This window comes from Pteronotus mesoamericanus, unplaced genomic scaffold, assembly GCF_021234165.1.
Source record: "Pteronotus mesoamericanus isolate MK-2021 breed Mesoamerican mustached bat unplaced genomic scaffold, CSHL_Meso_final contig_25, whole genome shotgun sequence".
Lineage (NCBI taxonomy): Eukaryota > Metazoa > Chordata > Mammalia > Chiroptera > Mormoopidae > Pteronotus > Pteronotus mesoamericanus.
This window is the reverse complement of record NW_026555105.1, coordinates 23,441,059-23,460,889: the sequence shown is the minus strand read 5'-3', so window position 1 is coordinate 23,460,889 and position 19,831 is coordinate 23,441,059. Positions and strand designations below refer to the sequence as shown.

General features: G+C 43.1%; 1 protein-coding gene across 1 annotated transcript in view; it reads right to left on the bottom strand.

Moving 5' to 3' along the window:
* Window positions 1-2,574: 2,574 nt before the first annotated feature.
* The window catches only part of ATRN (attractin), a 147,125-nt gene continuing 129,868 nt past the window's right edge, over window positions 2,575-19,831 (bottom strand). Inside the window, exons 26-29 of the mRNA XM_054573975.1 lie at window positions 17,725-17,803; window positions 13,986-14,093; window positions 9,361-9,475; window positions 2,575-6,944 (exon numbers count right to left, since the gene is read on the bottom strand). Coding sequence (XP_054429950.1) covers window positions 6,820-6,944; window positions 9,361-9,475; window positions 13,986-14,093; window positions 17,725-17,803 — 427 coding nt within the window. The 3' untranslated portion in view covers window positions 2,575-6,819. The remainder of the gene's footprint in view (window positions 6,945-9,360; window positions 9,476-13,985; window positions 14,094-17,724; window positions 17,804-19,831) is intronic.

The window sequence follows — 19,831 nt, the reverse complement described above, 5'->3', positions numbered from 1 at the left end:
CCATCTCCTGCCTACCGGTGGTTCTAATTAAGCTTCCTCAATAGTCGTAGGACTGTTTGTTTTCATTTTTAAAGGTCAGACTAATGGTTTCTCTGGCCACACGATTTCCTCAAAAAATCTAGGCTTTTCATTTTCCAGTGCAGGTCCAGTGTCTGTGACGACAGTCCTGGTTCTTTCCTAGACACGCTTCTAAAGTTGGCTTTATTTCTTTGCTTCCTTATCCCTGTGCCTCTCTCTCACAACGATGGCCTTGAAGTAACGAGGCTGCAGAGGGAAGAGCACAACCAGCCCTTGAGTCTCACCTGGAAGCAGAGTCACTAAATGCCACTGGGTCTTTATTGTTCATAGGTACATCTTACTGAATGGAGACTAAGAAACAAGACTAGTTGGCTTTTCCAAGACTCCAAGGCTCTGGATTTCAGAATAATCCACTCCTTTCCCTTCTGCTCTGTAAACTAATTCTGGAACTCAACTCTTCCTTGTGATGCCTCGCCAAAAGCGGTCACAACACATACCACATAACAACCAACACATACCACATTTTGTTTTTCCCTACTTCTCTTGAACTAAGAACTCAGAAGACACGAGTTTGCTTTCTGAGCCACCAGATGGGTTGCCACTGCCTGATGGGGAGCCCCAGCTGCTCTGCCTGCTGCCCCCTGGCCTCTAAGCCAGGCCACCTGTTTCAGGTTTTTTTTTTTGTTTTGTTTTGTTTTTTTAGTGAGGCATAAAACTGTGTATTGTTTTATCAATGTTTGCCATTTTAAGGAAAAATTAATGGAGCTGATCAGAGGATCTAGCAGTTTTTTCAATTCTTAAATACCATGGATCTAAATGAAGGAAAACAGGAGTAAAATGGGAACACTTGTGGGTAACAATTATAATGTGTCCCTAGGCTCATCTGCAGGAAAATCTAGTTAAGATGTAAATGTTCATAGGCCACGATTTCCGTACTGAGGTTTCTCATGATACTAATACAATCATATGCGTTGTAAAGGTCATAGACAGAGGGGTCCCTTGAAGGTCACTCTTGACCACAGCAACATCTGTATCTCTACCCGGTGCCATTGTCTTCAGCCTGCTGCTCCCCTCTGAGGTGGCAGTTTATTGATGTAGCTGGAACAGAGGCCGGCAGTGTGGACGAGCCACGTCTAAGTCTCGGCCCTCACTGCCTCCGGCCCTTTATACTGCGTTCCCCACCCCCCATCCACCCCCAAAGTAGCCACACGGGACCTGGGCGGGGAGCCACCGAAGGTCTGTGCGAGCGACTGAGGGGAGGGAGCCCCCAAAAGTCCAGGCTCAGGTGCACTCTCATCAGGGAGGCCGTAGTGGGGTTCCTGGGTTGCCGAGGTGCCCTGGGCTCAGAGGGGGTCCAGTCCGGGGAAGGGCTGTTTCAGGTTTTGATTATAGTTGCCTTGCACTTCAAGGTACCAATTTGTATATTAGTGAGAAAAGCTATAAAAAGCAATACAGCCTCAAATCTCAGTGGGTCAGTGGAGTGCTTTTCAGTGATGCAAAGACCAGCACATAGCCCATGCCGCCCAGGTGGCCTGCCTCTGAGTGGTGACTCAGGACACCACCCCCCCGGCCCCCCATCTTCAATCCCCGACCCCCCAGGAGTCCCACATGGCGGCATGGTGTGCGCCAAGCTTGGAACTTGTATACATCACTTCTTTGGCCACAGCTCAGTTTATGGCACCAACCTAACCATGAAGGGACTGGGAGATGCTGTTGAGCTGAGCGTCCAAAGGCAGAAGTTAACAGGTTTGGTGAACACACAGCAGTCTCTGCCACACTACTGAAACACAGGATTTATCCTGTCGGGAACCCTTGGTGGCTCCCACAGCCCTCCCCAAGGGTTTCAAGGACCTCCCCACCCTTGTAGCAGCCACCAGTCAGGTAGTTTTCCTCCCAAGCCCAGGCCCAAGCTTGGTGGGCACCCCCAGACCCCTGCCCTAGACCCCCCGGGGCCCCACACCCTCCCCTGCATGAACTGTCCTTCCTTGCACTTTCTCTGATGCTCTCAACTCTCATGATGCTCACTTCATCCTTCCGGGCTTTGCGCACTCTGCCCTTGGGCACTGAAATGCAGTCAGCCCACAGACAGGACTGTGTGAATGGGCACATATTGATAACTTCATCGAAAACTCAAGACCAATGACAGTGCTAAGGCCATGGGGGACAAAACCTACCCGCATTCCTGAGATTCAGCAGTTCGGAAAACCCAGACATTCAGGAGCCCATGAGGAGATGAAATGCTGAAAGGCCAAGGGCAGCTGGCAGGCACGGCATCAGCGTGGACCGCTTGGCACGCCACTCCCCACTGTCGATTCAAGGGCACAAAGGTGGAGTGGGGACATTAGAAAGTTCCCCCACAGGTGTCTAAAGTGCCCGCCCTGTTGGTTTAACACCTTCATCTTCAACTGCCAAGTGCTTCATCTGAGGCAGTCTGAAATTTGGGAACCATTCTAAACATTTTTTTCCATAAGGCTCTAATGACCAAATTATAAAAAGTGAAACAAACAAAAAAACAAATAAAAATCAAAGTCTCAGGAAAAACCCCATTTTTACCAGATCTACTTTTATTTTAGAAGGAAGTTTGTAGTATAGGATTTAGTTTTATATACAAGTTCTTCACATTTGTGTTTAAAATGCACAGACCTCCCTTAATTACCTTGTTCCTGCTTAAATTAGCTGTTATTTTACAATACAAAAAATACCAAAAATTGCAGTCCTAAATGTATTTATAACACCCACAATCCCCAGCAATGAAATAGTTTACAATACTTACTCCATATTTACATGAGTGCAATAGATGCTAAATTATACATATTAACAAACTAAGCTTGAATCCAAACAAAAAAAAACCGTAAATAACTAGAGAACAAAACATTTCCAGAGCCAGAATTAGTTCAATGAAACAGGCTTCACTAGTGTTTAGAATGTTTTGTGCACAAATTCAGTTACTGGAAGTCGATTCCATTATTGCCTTTAAAAGAGAAGGCGCCAGTTTTCTTCTCTCCAAATCATTTCCCTGCAGGCAAGGGTGTTTATCAGTTTGAAAGACTCAGGGGAAATGTCTCCTGGTGGGCCACCTACAAACCATCATTGTGATTTCTGAGGCTGAGTTTAGAAAACTGGGTAAACATTTCAGACTGAGAGCTGGTGCGAGGCCCAAGGACAGACCCTCTGCCTTCCCGGGTCTGTTCTCAGGACTGCCAATTCTCACGGTAACAAGGAAAAGATCTCCTGGGACAGGAGGTTTGGGAGCTGGATTCTGTCGTAATCCTGGAGCTCCTTTTTCATCTTGGTCACTGTCCTGGAGTGAACGAGCTTAGGGTGTTAGTGTTAAGTGCTTAGTATCTGTTGAATGGATGAACGAATGAAATGGAAAGATCGAAGGTGCCCCTGGCGAGGGCAACACCACCCAAGGAACTGAATCACTCCCACCCCTTCCCCCAATACACTCCATTAAGTTGAAGGAATAAGACTTGCACTGAAAGGTAAAATGTCTTTTTCTGATAGTGCTCCCGTCTTTTCATCTGCCCCAGATTGTCGGGTGTGTCTCTAATCTTGTACCTCAGGTCTCACCCACAGATCTTCTTGCCATGTTTTCCTTTCGCTGCCCATCTTCTGTCCAGAGCTGCTTTGCCTCCGATATAGCTCAGGGGAGTCTGACTTGCCCTCTCTCCATGCCCCTTCCCACTTTTTTGAGGTCAATCCCAGAGGGAGGCACAGATTTCTCCCTACACTGTGTAGAGAGGCGGGCGGGAGAGGCCAGAAGGCCAGGGTGTGCACGTCTCTCCACGGGGAAAATAAGGGCTGTATATCAGCAAACTAGCCACCCCACTCCCACCCCTCGTTGCCAGTATAGTAAACTATGGTCCTGGGAAATAATAGTTAAAAATTTAGATAAAACCACCACAAAATGCAGCCTGGAAACCCCCTTTTTGGAAAATCTGATTTCTACAGGTACAGTCTTTGAACTTAGATACCTTGAGAAACGTTTCTTGGGATGAGCCTGGCTGTCCCTGGTCACCCTCAGCACCCAGAGGCTGAGACAGTCACGAGGCACTTGCAGAGCCAACACCAGCGACAGAGAGACTCTCACTGCCTTGAGTCCCCTCACATACTGCTGTCTGAAGGGACTCACTGCCAGTTTTCATTTGTGTACTGACAGATGACTCAAGTTATCCAGTCGGTACCAGACGCATTTGAGCACATCGGCGTGGTAAGGGTGCCCTTCTTGGCTTTGTTTTCAACGTTTAGGGGACTAACGAGAAGACTTCTCTGAACCTGGATATCCAGTATATGGCACAAAAACGTATTAGGTGAAACTCAGACACCGTTACGTTTAATAAAAATACATTTAGATATTTTTGTTTTATGTACACTCCGAATGTCTGAACATTCCAGACACTACTGTATAGTTATGTACAAGTGCAGTATCAATGTTGTCATGACTACTTTAATTATATACAGGCTCTCCTGTGGCATGCAGACATCTCTTGAATGCCAGGGGCGCTCTCTGGGTAACTGGCTCTAAGCTGAGCGCCTTTTCTCCTGCCATTCCTCTCCTCTGGCCAGAGCCTCAAGGAAGCTGTTTGCTAGGGGCTGCAAAGGAGAAGCAGGTGGATTCATCTGTTTCTCTACTGTGGAAGCAGAATTACACTTCATTTGCTCTTTCCTTCCTTTTTAAAACGAAACATTATCTTTTAGGAAACAATAAATAAAAGATCACCAGGTGGTTGTGGGACACGGTGCATGTTATTTCAAGACATGGGACAACTGTGGGGAAGAGGCTTTTCTGGCCAAGGGAACACTTAGAACAAACAAGGATTTCCCTGTGGTAGGAGCCTCTCCAGTGCCTCCCTCTTGGCCAAGAGGCCTCGTGGTAATTACCGGGGTGAAGGGCCGGTCCACGGCAGGCTCTTTGGGGTTGCCGCAACCTGGAGTAGGTACGTGGGGAGCGTGGAGAGGTCTTTTCTAGAACCTTCTGCTCTGTAACAGCAATGCGAAACACAGCTTTTTGAAGGAAGAGTCTCAAAGTAGAGGTGTTTTGTGCACCAGACAGTATTTTACGGTTCACCTTCTTTGAAAACATTTTTCCAGTCAACTCTTCATGGGAGGCCAGTGATGGGGAAGACATATTACTCCCTCTGTAGGCATTGCATTTAAAGGTGAAATACTGTTTTTGCTCTTTTGAGTATTAATTTCTCCAAATTCACAAACTTGAGCATTGTTGCCTAGAGGTCCACCCCCAGGTTCTGAAGCACAGGAGGGTCTCGGGAGGCTGCTGCGAAATGCCCGAGTACAGAGCACCATGGACGGGGCAACACGCTGCCAGGCAATGCCCTGGGAGAAAAGCAGGGACTGCCCTGCCCTCTTGAATGTGGTCACTTTCCATTGGGCATGGTTCTCCCTCCTCATGCATTTTCCCATGTGCTTTTCATCCTTTTAGTGTCCCCTGCCCTCCCCACAGCCACCACCTGGGTCTGGGGGCGAGGAGTGACCAGCCCAGGCCCTCCTGGGGAACGGGGGCCGACAACGGGCGCTGCCCCTCCCCTGGCGCGCGATTTCACTCGCTGATGATTTCACTCGCCGCCTGCGGTGGCCGCAGCTCACAGCAGGCTACAGGGCCAGAGATGCTCTTTGAGCCAGGTGCTGTTATGCTCTTTCTGCTCCAGGGATGCCTGTAACATGAGCGCGTCCCTTCTTCTGTGGTGCCCTGGCAGCAGAAGGCCAGAAAGGCTGAAGCAAACATCAGGCCTAGAGTCACCTGGGTGCAAGAGGACACACGGGATTGCGCTTATTCAGTGTCCTCTTTGACAACAATACAAACTGGAGCTTTTACAATTAGGCCATTTCTGCTTTCCTCTCAGTCCTTGCTGCTGGGATAAAGGTTGCTTGGGGTGAGACTTCTTTCCTGGCTGCAAAGTACGTTTTAGAAAAAAAAGCAGATTGCCAATGGTAGCTATTTAAATTTTATAAGAATGCAGGAATGCAATTATGTAAAAACTTAGGCTTACTAACTTTCCAATTGCTAGATCTATTTAAAGTCTAGGCACTTAGTGTATGTGTATGTGTGTATGTGAGAGAGAGGAATCTCAAATAGATTCAGACTAAATTAATCAAGTTGCTATAGAAAACTACCTATTACACCAGTTCACATTCTAGGTATCATTGCTGACCTTGACATTTAAAATAGCCCCCTTCTATCTCAGTTTAATATGATTCAAAAGAGATGGACCATTATTAGTTCTCAACTAGAAAAAAGCTACTCCCTGGAAGACAGGTATTTGCCTAAAATGTGCAAGAATAAAGAGCACATCTTTTTAAAAAGATAGCAGGCTTCAGATGAAAACAAGTTCATTCATCTGACTAATTCTGAAAAGACCATGTTCCAGAATGACTGATGGCGCATGTCTGTTTGTAAACACTACATCTTTGTTTTTTGCACAGTTGAGACAGTCCCAAGACCAGTTTCCCACACGTAAGCCTGAGTGTCGTTCCCAGCTCTCTCACTGGCTCCACTAAGGCCTCCTCCAGCAACATATGGATCACCCCTGGACTTGTAATTAAATCAGTTATTTCCTATGCAAAAATAAAAGGTTAGGTGCTGGAGCACAGATGGAGAAACTGTCAAAGAAAGCTTGTGAACATGCAGATGAGTCGGATGTTTCCAGTCGGAGGGTTTCCAGTTTTCTGCCCTGCTCCGCTCCACACAGCATCTCCTGCCTGCTCCCTCCCTGCAGACGGCTCTAGCGCACCACACTTAGCCACACTTCGCTCACTCACAGAGAGTCCCTGGCCCCAGCATCAAATGCAGGTCCCAGGCTGCGCAGGTGGCTGCTGCTTCCGGTTTCTCACCGCTCCTGACTTCTCTTTGTACACAATTGGCATCTGCTGTGAAATGTCCACCAGGGCGCTGGCTACTGCGAGACCTTGGGAGAACCCATGGAGGGAACACATGTTAAGGAGCAGCTTGCTTTTACGTTTAAAGACAATTTAAAAAATTTCTGTTTACATTCCTGTGGTGCAATAGATAAAGCAATAAAGTATGTAGGGAAGTCTTACTTCCACTCTGCCCCTCTCTCCACCTTTCCTCTCTCCAACTAAGAAACTGCTTTCATTAGTTTGCATATATTCTTTCAGGGTTTCATTACGCAAATACAAATATATATTCTTTGCCCCTCCCCACCATTTACACAAAAGGTGTAGCTTGCTTTTCAGCAGATCAATCAAGCCAGAGTTCTGCTTCGTGGTGGGAGCATTTAAGTACGACTGCAGACATACTAAGCACTAAATTTCTCCTGCCTGCCTTCAAAAGGATGCCAAGAAAAAGCAGCACCGCTTATGATGAAATCCAGATTCATTCCACATCGCCCAGCCAGCACTAGTGATTTTCATATCTATACCATGATATAGGCTATGCCAGACTCTGTAATAAGCAAGGTTCTTAAACTTCCCCGTGCCTCAGGTTCATTTGTAAAATGGGGACTATAACACAGGGCTTGTATGAAGAGTCAATGAGTGAGTGGAAGTATTCTTGAGTCCTGCTTGGCTCATGCCCCCTCCCCCACCTTTACTTTAGGGACTGGTAGTTTCATTCTCCTATTCTCCTTTTTGTACTTGCAACCATAAATGGCTGATGTTCACTGGGGAAAGACCAGCCCAGGCTCAGAGGCCCTCAGGAGCCATGGGGTGGGGGTGGGGGGGGGGCAAGGGCCTTGCCACTCCACTTCACTGAGCCTATAAAATGGGGAAATGGGGGGGGGGGGCTTCTAAGTGCCAGCTTTAGCGTCTTGCATTCAGTGGAGAATCCACACCAGTAACTACTGTTATACCAGCGGCAGAGCCAGGTGCTCTGGGTGGCCAGAGAAGGACATACTCTACAATGCGGGGCTGGGAATAGTGGCAAGGACAGGTGGCCCCACTTTTTGGGGTCTGAAGCTGTGAGCAGGCCTTCATGGGGGGAGAGGAGGGGTATGTCAGGAAGAGGTTGGGGCAGAAAAGGCCACAGTGTTGCAGGCTTATCGCCTCCTCCCTTCCCAGCCAGCACCTTGCCCTCAGGGAGAATTGGCCAGTGTGGTGGCAAAAGTCTTCAGGCCCATGGGTCATCTGCCCTTAACATGGGCAAGGCTGAGATAGGGGCTCAGCTCACAGGAATCCCTAGGTGAGGGCAAATCAAGCTGCTCCCCTATGAAGTGAAGGTGGTAAATCCTGGCCTGGTCAAGCCTACAGGCCTCCCCTTGTAAGGACACCCCAGGCACAGACCACCAGAAAGGACGTGGAACTGGAGGCTCTGCTGGGTTGCACTCAGGGCTCAGAGCTCAGGGCCTGGGCAAGGACTCTGGGTCACGCTTTCCTCATAGATACAAGGCTTTATTTATTTAATCTATTTATTTAATCCATTCATTCATTCATTCATGACCGAGGCAACCCTGACCCCAAGAATCATCTCAGTTGAAGGCTACCTAAAACATTCATAGTGTCTGAGGCATCTCTCCAAAGTAATCCATTATTAATCAAGATACTTCCAAAACAAGAGTCCATCTTTCCTTCATGTACAACGATGTTTATCTAAATTATGATTCATGTATTTGATGGAACAGTGTACAAAAGATTGGTAAAATATTATGTAGTAAGCTATAAAAATGTTTATAGAAGTTATACGATAAAAGAATAAAAATAAGAGTGATGCAAACATTTCAACTAAATTGTCAGCAAGGACTGGAAAGGAAACAGAACAGTGTGAATTAATGGGTGTTGGATAGTAGAACCGTGAGTGTATTTTCAAAAACTTCCTTTCAGTTGTGCCTTATATTTAAAACAGGGTGGAAAAGCAAATGAAACGCAGTAGTCCTGGAAATACCCACTGGACAGTCACCAGCGTGGAGGAGCTGGTTGGAAGCCATGGGAGTAGGTAAGGTGAGAGAGAGAGAGAGAGAGAGAGGGAGAGGGAGAGAGAGAGAGAGAGAGAGAACACAAATGGCGTGAAGAGGGGGAAATGCCTACACTGAGGAGCAGAGTCAGCAAAGGAGCAGCAAAGCCAGAGGGGGCTGGAGACACTGTAGGCAAAGGAAGGTGTGGTAGGAAGCATCCATACCACAGGAGGTGGAGAAAGCTGGTGCAGTGCGGGGAGCTCTGCACTGCTCTCTGGAAAGGAACGGTGACCTGATGACCGCGAGAAAGACAGTTTTGGGGAGTACCACTGACAACGAGATTATCTCACTGAATCCTCAGTCCTGAGGCAGGCATCATTCAGTATCGCTTTTCTACCCAAACTCTCAGCGAAAGAGAAGGACCTCTCACCCACCTAGAAAGTAAGCCACGTCACTGGCCCTCTCCTCTACTCACCCGACTGCCCGGGAGGAGGGATCCCACCAAGGCCTCGAGGGAGCCTCACAAACACTGAGAGGACAGCAGCTTTGTTGCCAAAACATGGCTCCAGGGCAATGGGTTTAGGAATAGTCTGGTGGAAGAAAACAAAGAATTAGCTAAAGTGGTGTTTCTCAAGCTTTAACAGTGAAGCCTACAGATGGGATTTTTTAAAAGATACCCTCTGTATTCGTTTCTATTGCTGTGTAACAAACTGCAAACTTGGCTGCTTAAAACAAATACATCTATTATCTCAGTTTTGTAGGTCAGAAGGCCAGAGCTCTCTAGGGTTCTCTGCTTAGGGATGTAGGACTACTCAGGTCTTCCATTAGGTCTGGAAAATGCTTAGCTCATCCCACAAGAGGCTCAGCTCTTATCTTCATAAAGGGGAAGCTGAGTATCAGCTGGCCCCACTCTTATCCGGAGGCTCTGGGGAAGAGTCTGCTTCAAAACGCATTCAGTTCCTCGCAGCTGTAGGTCTGAGATCCTCATTTCCTTGCCAGGGTCAGCCAGAGGTCACCCTCACAAGAGTTCACATGCATTCCTGTTCACACGGCCTCTTCAGCTTCTTCAGCTTCACACCAACGATGATATGTCAAGTCCTTATCGTGCTTCCTGTTCTGCCACCAGCCAGAGAAAACTCTTCTATTACTTTGGGACTTTGATTACTTTTGCAAAATCCCTTCATAGCAGTACCTAGGGTTTGATCAACTAACCATGAGACAGGAATCTTGGGGGCCACCTTTAGAATCCTGCCCACCATACTCCCAGATATGTCAGCAATCTCTTCAGTTTGGTTGAAGAAAATACCTTCCTGGCTGTGGCACGGGGAAATGACTGGATGGGGGAAACGGCAGAAGTGGGGAGACCATGATATGAGCGACTACAATAGTCCAGGCGAGAGACGGTAGTGGCCTAGATCAAGGTGGTAGGTAACCGTGGTGGAGGGGTGTACAATGGTCAGGAAATATTTCTGAAGATAAAGCCAAAAAGATTTGCAAGAATGAGTCAAGGGTGATTCCATGATTTTGGCCTGAGCATCTAGGATGATGGAGGTGGTATGTACCGAGTTCAGCAAGACATGACAGAGGGGCAGATGTGGGAAACACTATACACAGCTCAGTTTTAGTTGCGTTAAATTTGAGATACCTGTTCAGATATCCAAGTGGGGACGAGTAAGCAATTTAATATATGAGTTGGAGGCTCACTGCAGAGGTGTGAGTAGAAAGCTCAAGGTATTAAATCCCTGGATAAGATCACTGGCTGGGGGAGCGGGAAGGTTTCTGGATGTCTGTGTACTCCCAACATTCATATGTTAAATTATAATGCCCCAAGGTGATGGGGACTTTGGGAGACAATTAGGTCAGGAGAGCAGAGCTATCACTAAGGAATTAGTGCCCTTAGAAAAGAGACCTCAGGGAGCTCCCTCATCCCTTCCACCACTTAAGGGTTTCGGCTAGAATGTGCCATCTATGGACCAGAAAGGGGGTTCTCAGAGGACAGCGAATCTTCCAGCACCTGATCTTGGACTTCCAGATTCCAGAATTGTGAGAAATAAATTTCTGTTATTTATAAGCCACCCAAATAGACTAAGACAACCCATCACCAAAGGAGTAGGTATAAAAGATGTGAGAAGAGACCCAAGGACTGGGCCTGATGTATAAGGCATTGGGGAGATGAAGAGAGTTGAATAAAGAACACTGAGCAAGAACAGCCATAGGGTAAGTGTGTGGTGTCCTGAAAGTAAAAAAAGAGTTGTAAGGATTAACCAACTGTGTTATATGCTGCCGACATATGATGTATGGTCTTGTTCAGTACTTTAGGTTTGTCTGTTCTTTTCTTTTTTTAAAACTTTTATTTATTTTTTTAGAGAGGGGAAGGGAGGGAGAAAGAGAGGGAGAGAAACATCACTGTGTGGTTGCTTCTCATGCGCCCCCTACTGGGGGCCTGGCCTGCAACCCAGGCATGTGCTCTAGCCTAGGAATCAAACTGGAAACCCTTCGGTTCACAGGCCAGCTCTCAATCCACTGAGCCACACCAGCCAGTGCTATTCTTTTCAGTCCCACAAATTATTACCATTTTATCAGGACAATGTTTGCTTAGATTTATGCACATGTCCACCTTTTTATTTACTCACTATTCCTTATTATTCCATCCTCCTGGGGTAATTTTCCTTCTTTTTAGCACATTTAGACATTTCTTTTGTACAGGTCTGTTGTGGGCAAACTCTCAGTTTTTCTTCTGCTTAGATATCTTTATCTTTATTTTATCCCTGTTCTTGGAACATAGTTACTGGTCACACTCTTCTAGGTTGGCAGTTCTCTTTCAGTTCTTTGAAGATATTCTTCCACTTCCTTCTGGTCTGGTGTTATTAATGAGAAGTTAGCTGTCACTGTGTTACTCCTTTGTAGGTGATCTTTTCTTGTTTTCCCAGTTATTTTTAATGCAGTAAAATATATATAAAATTTACCATCTTAACTATTTTTTGGTATACAGTTCAGTGGTATTAATTACATTCATATTGTTGTGCAACTATCACCATCAACCATATCCAGAACTGTTTTCATCTTGTAAAACTGAAACTCTATACCCATTAAACAGTAATTCCCTATTCCCCGCTTCCACTCCAGCCCCTAACAACCACCATTCTACTTTCAGTCTCTATGAATTTGACTATTTGAGGTACTTCATACAAGTGGAATCACATAGCATTTGTTTTTTTGTGACTGGATTATTTCACTTAGCATAATGTCCTCAACATTTACCGATGTTGTAGCATGTATCAGAATTTTTTTTTAAAGGCTGAATAATACTCCATTGCATGTAAACATCATGTTCTGTTTGTCTATTCATCTATCAATGGACATTTGGGCTACTTTTATCTTTTAGCTACTGTGAATAATGCTTCTATGAACATGGGTATGCAAATATATCGTTGAGATCCTGCTTTCAATTCTTTTGGGTATATACCCAGAAGTGAAATTGCTGGATCATATGATAATATATGTCTATACATTTATATTTATATATTTTATATTATATATAAAAATATATTTTTTCTTTTTTTTTTAATATTTTTTTTAGAGAGAGGGGAAGGGAAGGAGACAGGGAGAGAAACATCAATGTGTGGTTGCCTTTTGCATGCCCCCTACTGGGGACCCAGCCTGCAACCCAGGCATATGCCCTGACTGGGAACTGAATGGGTGACCCTTTGGTTTGCAGGCCAGCACTCAATCCACTGAGCCACACCAGCTAGGGCTCTACTTACATTTTTTTTATAAAAAACCCAATACTGCATCAGTTTCACATTCCCCTTAACAGTGCACGAGGTGCTAATTTCTCCACATTGTAGTAATCATTTTTTGCACTGGCTGATTTCAAGATGTTCTCTTTGTTTTGGAGTTCTACAGTTCCACTATGATGAAGCCAGCTGTACTCTTCTTTCTCTCCTGCCTTTCCCTTGCTTTCTTTCTTTAATTCTGCTTGTGATATATTTTGCCTCTCAAATCTTTATTTTGTGACTTATATCAGTTCTGGAAACTTCTTAATTACTATCTCTTTGAATACTACCTCTCCTCTATTCATTTGTTTGGGGACTCTGATAATATATATGTTAGATCTTCTCATTCTATCATCCATATTATTATCTGTCATATTTTCCATCTCCTTGTGTCTCTATTCTACGTAATTTTTTCAGATTCATCTTCCAGTTCAAAAGCTCTCTCCTCACTTGTGTCTCATGTGCTGTTTAAAATGTAAACTGAGTTACTTAAAAAATTTCTACTACTATATTTTCCATTTCTAACAGTTCCATTTGGTTACTTTTCAGATCCGCGCAGTCATGCCTGACTTGTGGCTTCTGCATCTTCATGCTTCCATCTTTTATTCCTTTAAACATTTCATGCATGGGTATCTTACATTCTTTAGATATCAATTCCAACATTTGAAGTCCTCTCTAAACCCACCACCTGTTGTTCCTGCTGACTCTTACTCATGAAGGTATGTTTCTCTCGTCTTTGGGAATCACTTTAGATCACTCATGGTTCTGGTTTTGGTTCATGGCTTCTTCTTTCTTTGATAAGGGAAAGGAGAGTGATCCCTGAAAATATTATCTACTTCCTGTGAGCTCAGTAATACTTCAGTATGTTTTATTCAGATATATAGCTGTTTTCCCAAAGTGTCTGAAATATTTCATCATTTTGTTAAAACAGAAAGTCTTACTACTTTCCTCATCATCTGAGGGGGTTAGAAATATTTTTCTACAGAATTCATAGTGAATTATGATTTTGTCCCTTTAAAAAAATCTCCCAAATACTTATAAAGAACAATGGTTCATTTTCGTTTTATTCAAGTTTTAAAGTATTATGTCGCAGTTATATTTTAAACTCCCCTTAACATGAGACCTCTTAGCAGTATGAATCGAAGACTGGAAAATGAAAGCACAAGAATACATGACAACATTGGTATGTTGGCTTACTATAAAAAAAGAGAGAGGAAAACCTAAGAGGCAATATAATAATGTTTTTGCTCTCTCAGTTTTCCCAGGTTCAGAAGCATGAGTTTTGGCAAATTAAATTATAGTGACTTTATAATCACATTCTCACCTTTATACTCCCCCCAATAAGATCAGGAGGCTCTTCATCTGTTTCCAAGGCAACATTTACAGAGGCAAAGGGACGACTGGCCATCTGCTGCATCTCTCGAAGAAGTTGCTGGCGAATAATACAGCAAGCATTAATGCAACGAGTACGGAGGCGATTTTATTAGAGAATAATACTCCATATTAGAACGTCTCATTTTCCCTGATACAAACAAATAAAATCCAAAATATTTTTAAAACAGTTGGGGAAAGTTGGATGGGAGCCAGGTACTAGATAATGTTAGGAATTATAAATCTTGTTGGAAGTGGTAAGAGTACTGTCATAGTATTAAAGAAAAAAAATCCTTATGTGTTAGAGATATATACTTTAGTATGTATATAATGCCACAATGCCTGCTGTTAAATACATAAAATAAATGATACAGCCATATCCATATTTTTATTGCTAGATTAAAGCCAGGCTTTCTTTTTTCCTTCTGAAACTTGAACCAAGCATTTCTGCAGCAAAAAAACCTGTCCCTTGTTACAGAGCAGATAGGAACTGAAGAAGCTCTATACACAGAGGTAGTGTAAGCTAAAAACCTAACCAAGGGTGAAGTTCTGCAGAGTCAGAGGAACAAGCAGGGGCTCTGAATTTAGGGAGGCTTGGATGTGAACCCCTGGTTCCACTGCTCTCCAGTGGTATGACCTTGAAAAAGGTGTTTAAAGTCTCTGGGCTTCAGTTCCTCCCTCTCTGAAATGGGTTTTTAAATGCCATACATATGTCAGTCGGATCAAATAAGATATTTTAACTAGTATAGTGTCAAGCACATGGTGGGTGGTCAGTCATGTATCATTAAGGATATCAGAGATCTGGCCACGTTGTTGAAGCTTTGGGTCATGTCACAGAAGCCAAGCAGGCCTTACTTCAAACCATGCCCTTGGAACTATTATAGGACTGAAAATCTTGAGCTGGAGAGTCCAGGCTGTTTTACAAGGACACTTTTATGCTAAACATATTTTTAAAAATACGAATAAGATTCTTACATCTCATAAAGATGTTGGTCTATTTATTCAACAAATGTATGCTTGGGGTCATGTGCTGTTTTAAGAGCTGGAGTCACAGTGAGACCCTTGTCCAGCTCCCATTCTAGTTCCTTCATGAAGAGTGCAAGGGATATTGTGTGTAAAAGCACTAAGTGACAGTGTTAGCTATTGTTTTTTGTTGTTATAAATAACATTGCATCATTTCTTCTACAATTCTGAGGCGGATAAATCATGACTGACAGTTTAAAAATGATGAAATATATTCTGAATGGTCAGATTCACAGTAACAGAGAAACCTGAAATCACAAGGGTAAAAACTTAAGTTTATTGATTGGTCAACTGCATAATAAGCATACTTTTTAAAAAAGCCTTTCTTCGGCAAGGTGTTCATCTTTTCCTTATTTTCTTTCATGTATGTTGTAATTATTTTCCCGCTAGTTGTCTTCTGTTATTCATTTTTTTATTCTCTATACATTTAAGGATTAATTTTTATGCAGGCAAATCTCTACTATACTATATTTCAATACTATTATCTGAAAATAATTTTGTTCCCTTTCCAATAGTAACAAAACTTCTCCCTCTCAGTGCAGTCTAGAATATCCAGAATAAAACTAAGTGACTATGAGGACTACATGGCGATTAGACTTTCTGTGAAGACTGAAGTCCCAAGTTTAAAGCCAGTTCCGCCTCTAGATAACTGTGTGATGATGGGTAAGTTACACCTCTTTGAGCCTCAATTCCCTTACCTGTGAAATAGGGCTAGTGTCAGTAAGTATGTCATAGGGTTAAATTAGTTCATCTATATAAAACCTCTCAGGGCAGTGCCTGGAATTTAGAAATGCTCAAATGTCAGCTCTTATTGTGAATGATTTGTGTGGATTTTATTGGTACAATCTTTAGTCTAATTTTTTCATTGTGAATAATGTCGGTTACCTTCAAAGTGTAAAAGGAAGTATTATTTTTGAGTTTACTAAGAATTTTATTTTTAAAGTAGGAATTGGTGTTGAATTTCAAAGTGACTAAATGATTACTTGGCCATGACTAAAAATTTAGGTTTTATTTCTTTATTGACCTTTATTTTTTTGTATACCTTTCTCAGGTTTTAGTTTTAAGGTTTTTATGCATAACATCATTTAGGACTGTTTAAAAAAATATTTTATTTAATTATTTTTAGAGAGGGAGAGAAACATCAATGTGTGGTAGCATTTTGTGTGCCCTCTGCTGGGGACCTGGCCTGCCACCCAGGCATGTGCCCTACACTGGGAATTGAACCGGTGACGCTTCCGGTTCACTGGCCAGCACTCAATCCACTGAGCTACACCAGCCTTGGCAATCTAGGACTCTTTCTGAAAAAATATTTATTTATTTGTTTTAGAAAGAGAGAAGAGAGAAGCGGGGGCAGGGGGAGAGGTATAGCAAGGAGGGGAGAGAGAAAGCGAAAGAGAGAGAGAGAGAGAGAGAGACACACACACACACACACATCACCTTTGTTGTCCCACTTATTTACGCATTCGTCAGTTGCTTCTTGTACATGCCCTGACCACAGTTCGAACCCGCAATCTTGGCATTACAGCCAGATGATGCACTAACCAACTGACCTGCCCAGACAGGGGTGATTTAGGACTCTTAAAACTTCTCATCTTATCCTTTGCTCTGAAACAGTTTATATGTTTTGAAAATAATTCTCAAAAGCACCCAAGGAACAATAGACTATAATAATCATCATCATGAGCTCATCTCAAATTGAAGCTCCCTGGGTCTAATGCCCTTTGTGGAGAGAATAATATTTTGACAAGTTTTCAATTCCTTCTTCCCTGGTTACTTGCTTATTGTGGCTCCTACTCTTTTCTTACTCCATTTGGACAACTTGCATTTTTTTAGAATATTTACAATTCACTGGGATTTTAAAATATCTTAGTAACAGAGCTATTAAAGAATCCTCTGAATGTGTTATCCACTGGATTTTTAAAATGGTAACAAAGAAGATGCAACATTACCTCTATGATAACATCATATTTACATGGGTCAGAAAAGGTGTCATGGCCTCAGGAAGATGCCCATATCCTGGAACCTATCTTAACCACATTATAGACACTAATGTTCTATAAACAGTGCTGCAGTGCTGAGTGCTTGTGAGTTTTGATTTTAGATATTTCCATTCTCCTCCAAATCTTGCCTATAGATGGATTTTTAAAAAAAGATTTTATTTATTTATTTTTAGAGAGAAGAGAAAGAAGGGAGAAAAAGGGAGAGAAACATCGATGGGAGACACAGCGATGTGCGAGAGATATAATGATTGTTTGCCTCTGGAAATACATCAAAACTCATTAAAAAAATAAAACTCAATAAAAAATTTAATTGGATACACATTTATCTTTCCTTGGATAATGAGAAAACTTTGAGATGTTTAAATGGCTGATTTTACTCTCAGCCTAAGTTAGGGACCATGGTTCTGGTAGGATGGGTGAAACCAGCACCTGTAAGTCAATACTGGAGTTTCCTTTTAGAAAGTTAAGGCCATGTAGGGCAGAATTAGTTACACTTTCCATAGCACCGACTGAAGTCTACTGACCATCCGGAGCAAGGGTGGCATTATTATCACTGTGGATATGTCCATCAATTAACACTAAATACGTAACACTGACATGCTTAAGCATAGCATACAGAAAGGCAAAGCTCTTACAAGGGTTCACTCATCTTTATCCGCTGAGGCTTACCTCTCTGCGTCTGGAGGCCCAACAACTTTGTTTGATCTTCCAAACCACAGCAGCCACCAGGAGCAAAGAGAGGAAACAACTGTGAGAAAGGAAAGTACCAAATTATTATCCCAGCCCCCAGAATCAGCACCACTGTCATCCACATTTCAGGCCAGGCAGGGAGACAATCCTCCAAATGCCAACCCTGAGCTCCTTTCTGACGAGCAATCACAACCATGTCTGGTTCACAGGGAGCAAAGGGTGACAAGACTTTGATAAGCCGAGCTTCCTGACCCAACCTTTTAGACTGTCTTGTCCTCAGAAGGTACCTGAAGAGACCATTGACCTCCCATGGGACCTTTAATGGAATGGCCCACCATGGCTTATCACCAATAAGAAAAATAATGCTAGCATAATTATGACAAAGAATAAGCATGCTATGTAATTGAAATTAGGCAAATGTTCACTGGTAAAGTCTAAAAATTTGAAAGAAAGTTAATTTTAAAGTAACTTTTTATAAAAAAGAGGCAAATGCAGAAGAAATAAGCTTATGTATAATATATATTGTTTTATATTTTTACAAAGGAAATATATATACTTTCTATAAAGTAAAATGACCAACTTCAAGCTAACAACTTTCTTGAAAGTATTAGGTGAGACTGACTGCTAGCGGTCATGTAACTGCAAGTAATTTCAACGTTCTCCCAATTGTAAACCGGGCTCTCAGTGGTCTGCAAAGCTACTGCAATAGCAGTAAACAACTGACTTCTGGTTAAAAGGATTAATGAGCTGAACAAATATCTCTTACACAATTGCTTGAGTAATTTTATAACTGGCATTTTTACTCATTAACTTGTAAAAGGGGCTGGCTACTGAGTACCGTTCGAGAGTTATACATAAACATGGTGTTCTCAGCCCATGCCATCAAGTATCCTCCTGCTGAGCCCTGCGTTTGCAGGATGGGGTTGGCTTTGCAAATAGCAGCCTCAGTGCACCCAAGCAACTGACCCCAAAGCAGATGTCCCAGGCTGGCTGGAGAGAGGCACTCTACGATGCTAGGATGACTGAACTTTGGTCCTTTCACAAACAGAAACCTCAAGCTTCAGACATCTCACCACTTTCCCAAGATTCACCAGCGTGCAGAGCCCTCCCGGAGTACCCAGGCAAAAGATAAGGGGCCCCAGGGTCTTCACGCAGTGGAGAGCCTTCAGTTATTATCTGCTAATCCTCTCAATGTTTTAAAAAGTATATTATATTGATTATGCTATTACAGTTGCCCAATTTTTTTCCTCCCCTTTATTTCCCTCCACCCTGCACCCCTACTCCCTTACTTCATGTCCATGGGTTGTACATAGAAGTTATTTGGCTTCTCCATTTTCTATACTGTTTTTAACCCCCACCCCGCCCCGGTCTATCTTGTACCTACCATTTATGCTTCTTATTCCCTATACCTTTTCTCCATTCTCCCCCTTCCGCTCCCCGCTGATAACCCTCCATGAGATCTCCATTTCAGTGATTCTACTCCTGTTCTAGTTTTTTGCTTAGGTTCTTTTTGTTTTGGGTTCAGTTGTTGATACTTGTGAGTTTGTTGTCATTTTACTGTTCATAGTTTTGATCTTTTCTTTTTTCCTAGATAAGTTCCTTTAACATTTCATATAATAAGGGCTTGGTGATGTGTTGAACTCCTTGAACTTTATCTTATCTGGGAAGCACTTTATCTGCCCTTCCATTCTAAATGATAGCTTTGCTGGATAATCTTGGATGTAGGCCCTTGTCTTTCATGACTTGGAAAACTTCTTGCCAGCCCTGTCTTGCCTGCAAGGTTTCTTTGGAGAAATCAGCTGATAGTCTTATGGGAATTTCTTTGTAGGTAACTGTCTCCTTTTCTCTTGCTGCTTTTAAGATTCTCTCCTTATCTTTAATCTTGGGTAACTTAATTATGATGTGCCTTTGTGTGTGCTACCTTGGGTCCAACTTCTTTGGGACTCTGTGAACTTCCTGGAAGTCTATTTCCTTGGCCAGATTGGGGAAGTTCTCCTTCATTATTTGTTCAAATAAGTTTTCAATTTCTTGCTCTTCTTCTTCTCCTTCAGTCACCTATGATTTGGATGTTGGATGTTGGATGTTG